Source organism: Mastigoproctus giganteus, chromosome 6 (genome assembly GCF_048544385.1).
Source record: "Mastigoproctus giganteus isolate SK-2022 chromosome 6, ASM4854438v1, whole genome shotgun sequence".
Lineage (NCBI taxonomy): Eukaryota > Metazoa > Arthropoda > Arachnida > Uropygi > Thelyphonidae > Mastigoproctus > Mastigoproctus giganteus.
Window position 1 is genome coordinate 29,610,291 of NC_143580.1, and position 13,038 is coordinate 29,623,328.

General features: G+C 38.7%; 1 protein-coding gene across 4 annotated transcripts in view; it reads right to left on the reverse strand.

The window, feature by feature from the left end:
• Nucleotides 1-13,038, reverse strand: part of Pka-R1 (protein kinase, cAMP-dependent, regulatory subunit type 1) — a 145,399-nt gene that overhangs the window by 1,899 nt on the left and 130,462 nt on the right. For all 4 annotated transcript variants that reach the window (XM_090375903.1, XM_090375899.1, XM_090375901.1 and 1 more), the window contains exon 10: nt 235-420. In XM_090375903.1, coding sequence (XP_090232029.1) covers nt 248-420 — 173 coding nt within the window. In that variant the 3' untranslated portion in view covers nt 235-247. The remainder of the gene's footprint in view (nt 1-234; nt 421-13,038) is intronic.

A 13,038-nucleotide genomic window follows, 5' to 3' on the forward strand; every position in this document is an offset into this window, starting at 1 on the left:
ACTTTTCATCCTATAACTTGACAAAACAAATTTTATTCTTCATTCACATATCAAAATATCTCTAAAAATTACTGAAGGCAGGATCAAAAGAATTATTTTTCCATAGATTTTTTTTTTGTAGTGCTAGGGATGAAAATCATCCTCAGGAATCTGCTGACAATTTAAAAATTACAATAATTACTTTGTGGAATAAAAAAAAAAAAAAAAACAGCAGGGATGAAACTGGATACTTACCAGTGATATCAAACTAAACAGAAAGGGATATGAGGCTGTTATAATGAGTCATGTTGCGTTTTAAAATATCTGCACAGGGACCTAAAACACGTTCAAAGCGGGCTCTGTCCAATTTGACACATTTAAGAGGCCCTGTGGCTATCACTGTTGCTGCTCTGGGACGATCTAACAATAAGGCTATTTCACCTACAAAACAGAAATGAGAAAAAAAAAAATAAATAAAAATAATAAATAAATAAATAATAACAACACTATAGATGATCTGGTATTAAGTTAGTGGTACAAATCTTAAGGGTACAAATCGTGCTCTAAAAGAAAATATTATTCAGTTAATAAAGTTGAACTCCGAATATTACTTCATTAATAACATTACATCAGGGAGAGTAAACAAGACATGGTAAATGTTTATTTTAATTACCTATATACAGCTAGGTCACAATTAATGCGAGTTCAAATAACGCGATATTCGATTTAGTGCGAATTGTATAACAATACCAGGTCATATTTAATACGAACCAAAATTCAATTAATGCAAGGCTAGCACAGCTAGCCTCACATTAGATGATCAGCCTCGATTAGTCTCACATTAGATACTGCTACACTTGTTTATCTTCGCATGTGCACATGCTACTGCCTGTCATAATATAGTACGTTAGTTTTAGTGATTTGTTTTAATCGTTTTTAAGAAATGCTCTTAACAAAATTGACAAAAGAAAGATTCCTTCAGATAAAAACACTATGAGCACAAAAAAGGAAGAGGCTCATTATTAGATTAGAGCAAAAAATTGATGCGATTGAACGACATGAATGTGGTCATAGCAACTCTAAAATAGGAAGACGTGTCGGATTGCCTGAATCTACGGTACGGAACATAAAACATGCAGGGGAAATTAAATAAAAATGTAAAGTTGCATCAGCTTTTTGTGGTTTGCAAACATCTACAAGGAATAGAAGTATTACTATGGTAGAAATGGAGTGTCTTTTTTAACTGTATGGATTGAGGATTGCAATCAAAAACACATTCCCCTTAGCAGCCATTCAGACAAAAGCTTTAAATTTGTTTAAGAGTGAAAGAAAAAAATAATGAAGTAGAAGAAATGTTCAGTGCGAGTGTTGGTTGGTTTGATTGATTTAAAAATTGAGTTTAGCTGCATAATTAGAATTAGTAGAGGAACATGATGCAAGAAAGCAAGCTTATGCAGCATCAGCCAAAAAAAAAAGAAGAAAACTCTCCCATTTCGCCCCTCCGTTGGTTCCAAATACCTGTCCAGCCCAGTCTTAAAATTTATTTAGGCTATTAACTTCCACAACAAACAATGGAAGTCTTGGGCAGTGGGGACACAAAATGTCCCCACTGCCCAAGAAGTCTCGCACAGCAAAATTCAATGTCAAAGTCATGCAACGATGCTTCAGGATTGTCATTTTGCTACGGTGGACAACATAAAAGAAAACACCAAAGTGGCTCTATGGGCACTAAAAAAAAAAAAAAAAAAAAGCCATTTTAAAGAATGTTTTATAGCTTGGAAAGACCAATGGAGCAAGTGTGTGTGTGTGTGTGTGTGCGCGTGCGCGCATGCACATGCAGAAGGAAGGTACATTGAAGGTGATTAGGTTAGCAAGCCCAACTGTTCATCAATAAACTTTTAGAGTAAAATTCTGGAAAAAGTTTTGAATGTACAGGCGCTCCCTGACTTATGTTATACGTGACTTCCATAAATTTGACTTTTCGCAAGTTTTTGCTGGCCGGGATAAACTTAAAAAAAAAAAAATCATAGAAACGTATTTTGTATCCCGTAGGAATAAATGGAGGTAATGCAAAAACATTGCATTTGGTAATTTGTTTCAAGACCTTAGAAGTTGTAATTTTCGCTATGTAATTAAGCTATTTATCTCTCTAAAAGGTCATTTTTATAATGGTGCACTACCCTTTCATTGTTATATGTTTCATTATAAGAATCAATTTTGAAAGGCCTTGTTGATATTTTTCTAAAGAACATTTCTGGAGGTCACAACCATAAAACAAAAATAATTTGCACTTTCCAGTTTACTGGGCATTTCTGTTAGGGGATCTAATTATAAACGGATAGTAAACTTGATCTTATTGCATTTGTGATAATCCTGATAACTGGAATTGTGTGGGTTTTACGTTATTATGATGAAATGAGTTCCCCCTCACTGAAATCTTCAATCATATAAGAAATATAAATACATTTTCAGAATCTTATCTTCATTCCCATTTACTTATTACAATGATGAAGGGGAAATGACCAATGGAAAGCTTTCCCTTCATCATTGTAATTTTCCTTATACGAAACAAAATTGATTTAGTAATGAAGATGAAAATGATTAAGAAGAAACAGGATAAAGTTTGTCATCTTTACCCCCAAGGGACATGGGGGTGATTGTGCAGGCAGATATGAAGTTCTCTGAGCAGTGCAGACGGGCTGCAAGAGTAGCTCATGGAGTATTGTCAATGATATACAGGAATTTTTCCAGCAGGGATAAGGAGGTGATTATTCCATTGTATAAGGCAATGGTCAGGCCACACCTAGAGTACTGTATACAGGTCTGGAGGCCTCATTTCAAGAAGGATGTAGAGCTGCTGGAACGAGTACAGAGAAGGGCAACAAGATTAGTGAATGGAACAAAGGGGTGCTCTTACGAGGAAAGGCTTAAGTTTTGCAAATTACAGTGTCTGGAGACTAGGCACCAGCGAGGTGATCTGATAGAGGTGTATAAAGCCTTGAATGGTTTAAGCATGCTCAATGCTGATGGGATTCTTCCTCTAGCTCAGAAAAATCACCTGAGAGGGCATAAATTCAAATTGAGGAAAGACAGATGTAGGATAGACGTACGGAAATTTGCCTTTAGCCAGCGGGTGGTTGGTTGGTGGAACAGACTGCCATCCCTTGTGGTGGAGGTTGACAGCCTAAATAAGTTTAAGGCTCAGCTGGACAGGTATTTTGAACGAACAGAGGGGTGAAGTGGAAGTGGGGTTTTTTTTTTTTTTTTTTTTTGGCTGATGCTGCATAAGCTTGCTTTCTTGCATCAAATGCCTCTACTAATGCTAATGCTAATGCTAATCTATTGCATGGGAATTAAGTTTCGCTGCTTCAACAGTGAATGCTATTTCAAAGGACAGTTGCGTATAAAAGAACATGTTAAAGGATCAACAGTATTCACAAAGCAGCGTTCAGGTGGTAGATAGAAGATGGAAAAGCTATTAATAATATGGATGGAAAGTCAGATTCAGAAGCAAGTGCCTCTGAGTCTAATGGCCATTCAAGCAAAAGCAACAAGTATTTATGAAGATATTACGGATAAGTACAGCGAACCCAAAGTCAAGTTCGTGGCACGCAACAAGTGGTTTAATAGGTTCAAGCATCTCACTGGTTTCCACAACGTTAAACTATGCAGTGAAGTCATCAGTGCCAATTCTGCAGCAGAGAAACTGTTGTGTTCGAAATAATCCCTTCTAAATTTCCACAGCCCTTAACCTCTGCAGCAGTGTACTTATCAGCTGGAGACGTTGATTCTGGCAACAATGTTCAAAAGGTAAAACTTGCTGACCCCTCCCTTTTTTTGTAATTGCACACTTGTAATTTTTCCTACGCATGAGATAAAAAAAAAAAAAAAAGAAAAAATTAATTCTATTTACATGTTTGAAGAACATTTCTTTTTTGCTTCAATCAAATTCAGCAAGAAGACTTACACAGAGTTCCGTGGAATGCAACCCTTACATAAGTTGGGGAGGGCCTGTACTTCGTATATGCATTTAGAATGTGTAACATCACTGTCGCCATGAAATCCTACATCAATTTTTGCACTTCCTTTTAATTATGTAATTACAAGGAAGTGCAAATGTAATTATGTTTATCGGATTGTAAATGTGTGATCACACATTTAGCTTTTTCAAATATTTTTTCATTACCTTTTTTCAAATCTTGTTGTATGTCTTCTGAAATTTACACTTTTTTTTTTTTTTATGTGAACCCCAAACAAGAGAGATATTAGAACCTATAGTACTTAGTACCGTGCTTGGGTTGGAGCTTGAGAAGACGAAAGAAGATATTTGTTGACATTGCACTTGAACTTCTGTAGATTGTAATTTTCAGGAAATACATATGAAGGAAGGTTGTTCCAGAAAATGGCAGTTGAATGAATAAATGAGGAAGATGAAAAGTTGGTTCTGTGGGTTTGAAGTTGGACAGTAAATGGATGTTGGCTGGTGGTGGCACGTGTTGAGACTGTTTTGAAAGAGAGAGCGGGAATTATAGAAGCCAATTCAGAAGAACAGTGCCCATGGAAGTATCTGTAGAAGAGGCATGCAGCAGAAACAGTACGTCTATGAAAAAGGGAGTGGAGAGACTCTGTTAGAGATGAATTATTAATTAACCTAACTGCCCTCTTCTGAATGGAATCAAGAAGCCTGAGAGAGGTTTTGGGGGCACCACCCCAGATGTGGGAACAATATTCCATGGCAGGGTGGATTTGCGATTTATACAGAGTAAGCAGCTGTTTGGAAGAAAAGTAACGCCAAGAGCGAAAGAGAAAACCAAGTTTTTTAGATGCAGAGGAAGCAAGGTAAGATTTCTTTGAAATCTTACCGAAAGACATGGTTAATCAGAGTCACACTACACAAGTAAAATGAAATTAGTATTAGTAGACGCATGTAATACAGGAAAGAAAACTTATATATCAGCCAAAAAAACAAAAAGACCTTCCCATTTCACTCGTCCATTCACTCCAAATGTTTGTCCAGTCTTTCTCTGAATTTATTTAAGATATCAACTTCCACAATGACAGATGGAAGTTTTTCCAGCAATCAACCACCCATTGGCTAAAGGCAAATTTCCATACATCTATTCTACAACTGTCGTTCCTCAATTTGAATTTATATCCCCTCAGGTGCATAATCTGAGCAAGGGGAAGAATCCCACTGGCACTGCGCTTACTCAAACCATTCAAAGCCTTATATACCTCAATCAGATCACCTCGCAGATGCCTAGTCTCCAGATACTGCAATTTGCAGAACATAAGCCTTTCTTCGTAACAGCAACCTTTCATTCCCCTCACCAATGTCATTGCCCTTCTCTGTACACATTCCAGCAGCTCTACATTCCTCCTAGCCTCCAGACCTGTATGCAGTACTTAAGGTGTGGCCTGACCGTATACAAAGAGATAATCACCTCCTTATCCTTGCTAGCAAAATTCCTGTATATCATTGACGAGACCCCATGAGCTGCTTTGGCAGGCTGTCTGTACTGTTCAGAAAAGTTCATATTTGACTGCACAATTACCGCCAGGTCTTTTTCATTCTTCACTACTCTGAGTGTAGTACCGCACAGTTGGTACACAGAGGGCGTTGACTCTCTTTAAAAATTACAGCCATGAATTACAGGCTCCGAAAAAGCAATAAGTGTTTGCCTTTTTATTTACCTAATTGTTATTTTTATTTTTAATTTAGATAAAGATTATTTGTAGTTACTACTTAATATACGTAAAACTGTTATTTCGTTCAAATCTTGCAGCCATTGTTTTTGTATAGAGTAGTAGGGAATTCAAATTTTTAATTGTGGTAACTAGGTAGCTCTAACGTATAATTATATAGCGTAATACGCATCACTGCATTTAGGATTCTATTAGATAGCATAATATTAACAATTAATTAATAAAATTTATTGATCTTATTAATTTAAAATATCATGGCCCAGACTAGAGCAGCAAAGCAACGGGCACAAAGTGGCAGGAGTGCTGTGACTCGGGGGAGAACTGAGGGGGGCGATTCTCCAAAGCATCACAGACTAAAAAAATGTGAAACTTGTGAAATGTTTGCCGAACTCTCTGGAACAGAACATGATCTAGCCAAGGAGGATGTCTTTGTGTGTGTGTGCCAGGTGCAGAGAGTGTCTAGAAATTAGGCATCAACTCGGTGTTCTACTGGGCGTCTATGAGAGCTTGAGGTGTAGGGTAGATGCCCTTGAAGGAATTAATATGAGAGGCCCGTCAAGCTCTCAGTGGCAATCTCCAAGACAGAATGTGCTGATCACAAAGGAACTAGTTATTGTTAGTGATGCTATTGTCAGTGAGACGGGGAATATATTGTGTAAAAAGGATAGATGGAACAGGACAAGGGTATGACTGCCAGGGGCAAAAGTTGATGACGTTGTAAAGCATATATCACCTTTTCAGGGCACAAAAGGTGATATTGTTGTACATGTTGGCACAAATGACATTAAGAGTAGGAGATCTGCAGATTTACTTAACAAGTAGAGGCCAATGTTGCAAAAAAGTCGTGAATCAGGGTTAAATTTGAAAGTGTCTGCAATTCTGCCTAGACACGATAGGAGGGAGTACATGATGAGAGCCTTGTCTATAAATTCGGCCCTGGAGGGAATGTGCAAGGCTCAAGGGGTAGAATTTTTTTCAGCGTGGTCTGTGCTTGTTAACAGGAGAGACTGCTGCTACAGGGATGGGATACACTTAAATAGAAAGGGTGCAAGAATATTTGCTGATGCTATCGAGGCATGTGTTAGGTGGGTCGGAAAACTACTAGCTTGGGGGGGATTCACAGACTAAAAGCAGCTGCAGGCAGAGGTGAAGGTGATTCTTGCACAACTTCTATCAGAATAAGTAGCGACCTGGAGCAAGGGGTGCTGGGGGTTTCAGGGACTGATGGCAGTCATCGTGAAACATGGGTCTATGGGATGTGTCAGGGTAACTAGGAATAGGTGCATGTATACCAATGCTAGAAGTATAGTAAATAAATTTGATGAATTTAAAGTGTTGGTCAAGACATCAAAGGCGGATACTGTTGGGATATCAGAGACGTGGTGTCACACTGATATTAGGAATGCAGAATTGGAATTTCGGTTTGTTTGTTAGTTTGGTATTCGGTTTTTAGGAGCATTACCAACTAAGGCCATATTGCTCCGGGAATATGCGGTGGTCATTCCCCGACCTTTCCGCATCCTCCGTATTTGGTGGTGACGGGATCGAACCCCGGTCTAATCAAGAAGCGTGTATTACGCACTGCTGCTCCTTCCCACTGGCTATGGAGGCACCTATTGGAATTTGGGGACTAGACAGAAAGGATAGGAAAGGAGGAGGTGTCATGCTGTTAATTAAGAAAAACATAAAATCAAAAGAAGTGCATCCAGTTGATATAGATGAACAGTGCACTGTTGGGTAGGTTTGATGTGACATAAGCACTGCAAAAGCAAAAATAAGAGTAGGAGTGAGTTATAGGCCTAATGACTCGAATGAGTACAATGAACAATTGTACAGAAAAATAGTGTGGGCTAGTATATCAGATTGTCTTATAATGGGGGATTTTAACTTCCCAGATATTGACTGGAACTTGTGGGTTGGTCACTCACACACTTGGGACTTTTGTAGATTTATTGGATGATTGTTTTCTGCAGCACCATGTTCGAGAGGCAACCAGAGAGGGTAATACTCTTCATCTGGTTATCAGCAGTGATCATTCGTGTATTAAGAATTTGCAGATAATGGAACCACTAGGTGGCAGTGATCACAGTGTACTGATGTGGGATTTACTTAACGATATAATTACCATTGGGGGAAAGGAAAGGGTTTTTGCTTCCGAAAAAGGTGAGTACAGTGGTCTCAGACAGTTTTTAAATTCTGTACAGTGAGATCAACTGACAATGTTACCAACAGTAAATTCTAAGTGGGAAGCATTCAAGGAATTAATCATGGAAGCTACTAAAAGTTTCATACCTATTAAGAAATATTGTTCAAAGTTTAGGCCTAAATGGTTATCAAATGAACTAATGAGACTCGTGACAGAGAAGAAAAATGCATGGGATGCATATAAATTATCAAGCGACTCAGAAGCCTATGGCAGCTAGTCTGCAATCAGGTCACAAAGGAGGTTAGATGGGCGAAGGCAGATTATGAGAAATCTTTGGCAAAGGATGCTAAGAAAAACAGCAAGGATTTCTTTACTTATATAAACTCTAAAAGGAAGAGGAAGAATCTGATTGGTGCACTTGACATCGATGGTTTGACTGTTGATGATCCTGCTCAGACAGCAAACAAACTGAATGAGTATTTTGCATCAACATTCAGACATGAGGAGTTATTAAGGTTTGAAAATTGCAGAAGGTTATCAAATTGTAGCCGGGTGCTTAATGATTTTGTAATAACTGAGAGCAAAGTGGAGGAGAAATTGTTGAAGTTAAACATAAGAAAGGCACCTGGGGTGGATGGGATCTATCCAGTTATATTAAAGGAGGCGGCAAAGCAACTAAGCAAACCCTTAGCCATAATTACGAGAACATCCTTGGACTCAGGGGAGGTCCCCACGGACTGGAGATGTGCAAATGTATCCTCAATTCACAAAGGAGGATCGAAGGGTGACACGAGTAATTACAGACCAGTTAGTTTAACTTCTGTTCCGGGTAAAATTATAGAGTCACTGGTTAAAGATGCATTGCAGGATCATCTAGCCAAGACTGCAGCAATAATTCAGATGCAGCATGGGTTTGTTAAGGGAAAGTCTTGTCTGACAAATTTGATAGGATATTATGATGTGGTTACAAAGGAACTGGATGCAAAAAATAATTTTGATATCATATATTTGGATTTCAGGAAAGCTTTAGACACTGTTGTGCATGGAAGACTATTGCACAAATTGGAGCAGAATGGTATTAAGGGTAAGTTGCTACAGTGGATAAAAGGATGGTTGAGCGGGAGAAGACAGATGGTGGTAATCAATGGGTGCTGCTCTTCGTGGACTAATGTTATTAGTGGAGTCCGACAGGGTTCGGTGTTGGGTCCACTGTTGTTTTTATTTTTATTAATGATATTGATGAAGCTATATATCAGGCTTAGTGTCGAAGTTTGCAGATGATACAAAGGTTGGAAGGGTTGTTAATGACAGTAATGGTAGTGTGCTACTGCAACAGGATCTAGAAAATTTGGGCAGATGGGCTAAGAAGTGGCAACTGAAGTTTAACTTTGACAAATGCAAAGTACTACATATGGGTAGAAGTAACCCCAGAGAAACGTACCAACTGTGTTGTACTACACTTAAGGTGGTAGAAAATGAAAAAGACTTGGGAGTAATTGTGCAGTCAGATATGAAGTTTTCTGAGCAATGCAGACAGGCTGCCAGGGCAGGTCATGGGGTTTTGTCAATGATATATAGGAATTTTGCTAGCAGGGAAAAGGAGGTGATTGTCCCTCTGCATAAGGCAATGGTCAGGCCACGCCTTGAGTACTGCGTACAGGTCTGGAGGCCTCATTTTAGGAAGGATGTAGATTTGCTTGAGCGTGTGCAGAGAAGGGCAACAAGATTGGTGAGTAGAATGAAGGGATCCTCTTACCAAGAGAGGCTTAAGTTCTGAAAATTGCAGTGGCTGGAGACTAGGCACCTGTGCGGTGATCTGATTGAGGTGTATAAGGCCTTGAATGGGTTGAGCATGCTGAATTCTGATGGGATCCTTCCCCTTGTTCAGATTACGAACCTAAGGGGGTATAAATTCAAATTAAGAAAAGACATGCAGAATCATCATCATCATCATCAGCCATTTTCAATCCACTGCAGGATGAAGGTCTCTCCAGCAACTTTCCAGTTCCTTCTGTTTTGAGCACTGGACATCCATTTACTACCCACAAATTCATGAATTTCATCTATCCATCTCTGCCTTTGTCTTCCAGGTTTTCTTCTAGCTCCTCTTGGATACCATTCTGTTATTTTCTTAGTCCATCTGTCATCATGTCTTCGAGCTATGTGTCCTGCCCAAGACCATTTTAGTTCTTTAGTTTTGATAAGAATGTCCTTTACTTGAGTTTGTTGCCTAATCCACGTGTTTCTCTTATCTAACAGTCTGATTCCCAATATGATTCGTTCCATTCTTCGCTGTGTAGTTCTCAGCTTCTCTTCCATTCTTTTGGTGAGTGCCCAAGTTTCACTTCCATAAGTCATGGTGGGGAGTATACATTGGTTCATTATTTTACGTTTCAGACAAACTGGGATATTGCTCTTCAGTATGTGACTATATTTCCTGAATGCTATCCATCCAAAATTTATTCTTCTCTTGACTTCCAGCCATTTATCATTATTACAGCTAATAACTTGTCCTAGATAAGTATACGACTCCACCCTTTCAATTACTGCTCCTTCAATCATTATTTCCCTTTCTGTGGCATACTTGTTCATCATTACTTTTGTTTTAGCCATATTCATCTTTAGTCCAAAATCCTTACCAGCTGTGCATAACTGATTAAGATTTTCCTCTAATTCTTTGGGATCATGGCTTATGACCACAATGTCGTCTGCAAATCGTAAATGGTTTAGGTACTCTCCGTTCACATTGACTCCTTTCTGCGACCAGTCTAATCTTCTGAAAGGTTCCTCAAGGGCAGCAGTAAACAGCTTCGGAGATATTGTGTCTCCTTGTCGAACTCCTTTCTCAATTTTAAATTTCCTACTGTCTTTGTCTAGTCTAATAAAGGAGGTAGCACTCTCGTATATTTTCTTCAAAATCATAATATATGGGGTATCAATGGCTTGTCTTTCCAGTGCCCGAAACATTGCCCTATGCTGTATGGAGTCAAATGCCTTTTCATAATCCACAAATGCCAGGCATAATGGTGTTTTATATTCATTTGCTTTCTCCATTAGCTGTGATATTACGTGAAGGTGATCCATAGTTGAGAATCCTGTCCTAAAGCCAGCTTGCTCTTTCGGTTGATTCTCATCAAGTATTCTTTCTAATCTGTTAGTAATGACCCTTGTGAACAACTTGTAGATGTGGGATAACAAGCTAATTGGTCTATAATTTCCAATTTATCTCCTTTCTTATGCAGCAAAACTATTATTGCATTATTCCACTGCTTAGGCGTCACACCTTTTCTAATGCACTTTGTGAAGAGCCTTGCCAGTTTTTGTGTTATGTCTCTTCCTCCCAATTTTAACAACTCTACAGTAACTTTATCTTCCCCCGGGGCTTTCTGATTCTTCATTTTCTTCAATGCCTGTTCTACCTCATCAGGAAGAATATTGAGTATGTCGTATGTGTTGTTACTTTGCAATCCATCTTCCCCACAATACTTCCTGATGAGGTAGAACAGGGATTGAGGAAAATGCCTGTTCTACCTCAATGCCTGTTCTTCCTGATGGGGTAGCACAGGCATTGAGGTAGAACAGGCATTTTCTTCAATGCCTGTTCTACATCATCAGGAAGAATATTGAGTATGTCGTATGTGTTGTTACTTTGCAATCCATCTTCCCCACTGCTGGCATCATTCCCCTGCTCCTTGTATAATTCTCTATAGTAGTCTTCTGCTATTTGAATTATGCCTTCTCTGCTGTTTATAAGTACACCATCGCTATTCTTCAGTTTCAGTATCATTTGTCTTTCTGTATTACTGCTCATGGCTGCTGATTTAAATCCTTTGTTTTCCCTTAATGCTTGTTCTACTTTTCTTGTGTTAAATCTTCTTATGTCCTCTCTGGGTCTCTTTCTAATGGCTTTGCATAACTCAGTATACTCAATTTTCTCCCTGTCAGTGTTTTTCTTGCTTTTCATTTGTAGTCTTCGGTTCATTATGACAAGTGTTTCTTGACTAATTCTTTGGATTTCTTTTTCCCTATAGGTTTCTTGGGCTTTATCACTTTCAAAAAGTTGTAATATTCCTCGTCGATATCTTGGTCCTCAGCAGTCTGCAGAAGCTCATACTTGTTCTTAAGTTCCAGTACATGCAGAATAGATGTGCGGAAATTTGCCTTTAGCCAGCGGGTGGTTAATTGCTGGAAGAAACTTCCATCTGTCGTTGTGGAAGTTGATAGGTTAAATAAATTTAAGGAGGAACTGGACAGGCATTTGGAGGGAATGGTGTGATTTTTTTTTTTTTTTTTTTTTTTTTGGCTGATGCTGATACACTGGCTTTCTTGTATCACATGCCACTACTACTATTACTCTGGGGTTACTGCTACAGTACTTTGCGTCTGTCAATGTTAAACTTCAGTTGGCACCTGTCAGCCCATCTGCTCAAATTTTCTAGATCCTGTTGCAGTAGCATGCTGTGTTTACTGTTACTAACAACCCTGCCAACCTTCATATTGCCTGCACCCTTGGACATTACATCTGCTATACCTTCACCAATATCATTGATAAATATATAAAACAATAATGGGCCCAAGAATACCTAACCCTGGCGCACTCCACTAATAACATTAGTCCACGAAGAGCAGTGATCATTAATTACCACTCTGTTTTCTCACACTCAATCATGCCTTTATCCCTTAATGTCATACTGCTCCACTCTGTACAATGTGCAACTCTACTCTGTACAATAGTCTTCTATGTGCAACAGTATCAAAAGCTTTCATGATATGCAAGCATATAATATCAAAATTATTTTTTGCATTCAGTTCCTTTGTGATCACATCACAGTCTTGTCTAACCAAGTGATGATCACATCAAATTGGTTAGACAAAACTTCCCCTTAACAAACCCATGCTGTGGCTGTATTATATCTGCAGTCTTGTGTAGATGATTCTGCAATACTTCTTTAACCAGTGACTGCATTATTTTCTCTGGAACAGAAGTTAAACTAATAAGTCTGTAATTACATGTGCCACCCTTTAATTCCCTTTGTGAATTGGAGATACATTTGCATATCTCCAATCCATGGGGACCTTCCCTGAGTCCAAGGATGCTCTCATAATTATGGCTAAGGGTTTGGTTCCTCGTGTGTGAATGTGATGCAAAATACTCATTCAGTTTGTCAGCTATCTGAGCAGGATCATCAATAGTTGAACCATCAATA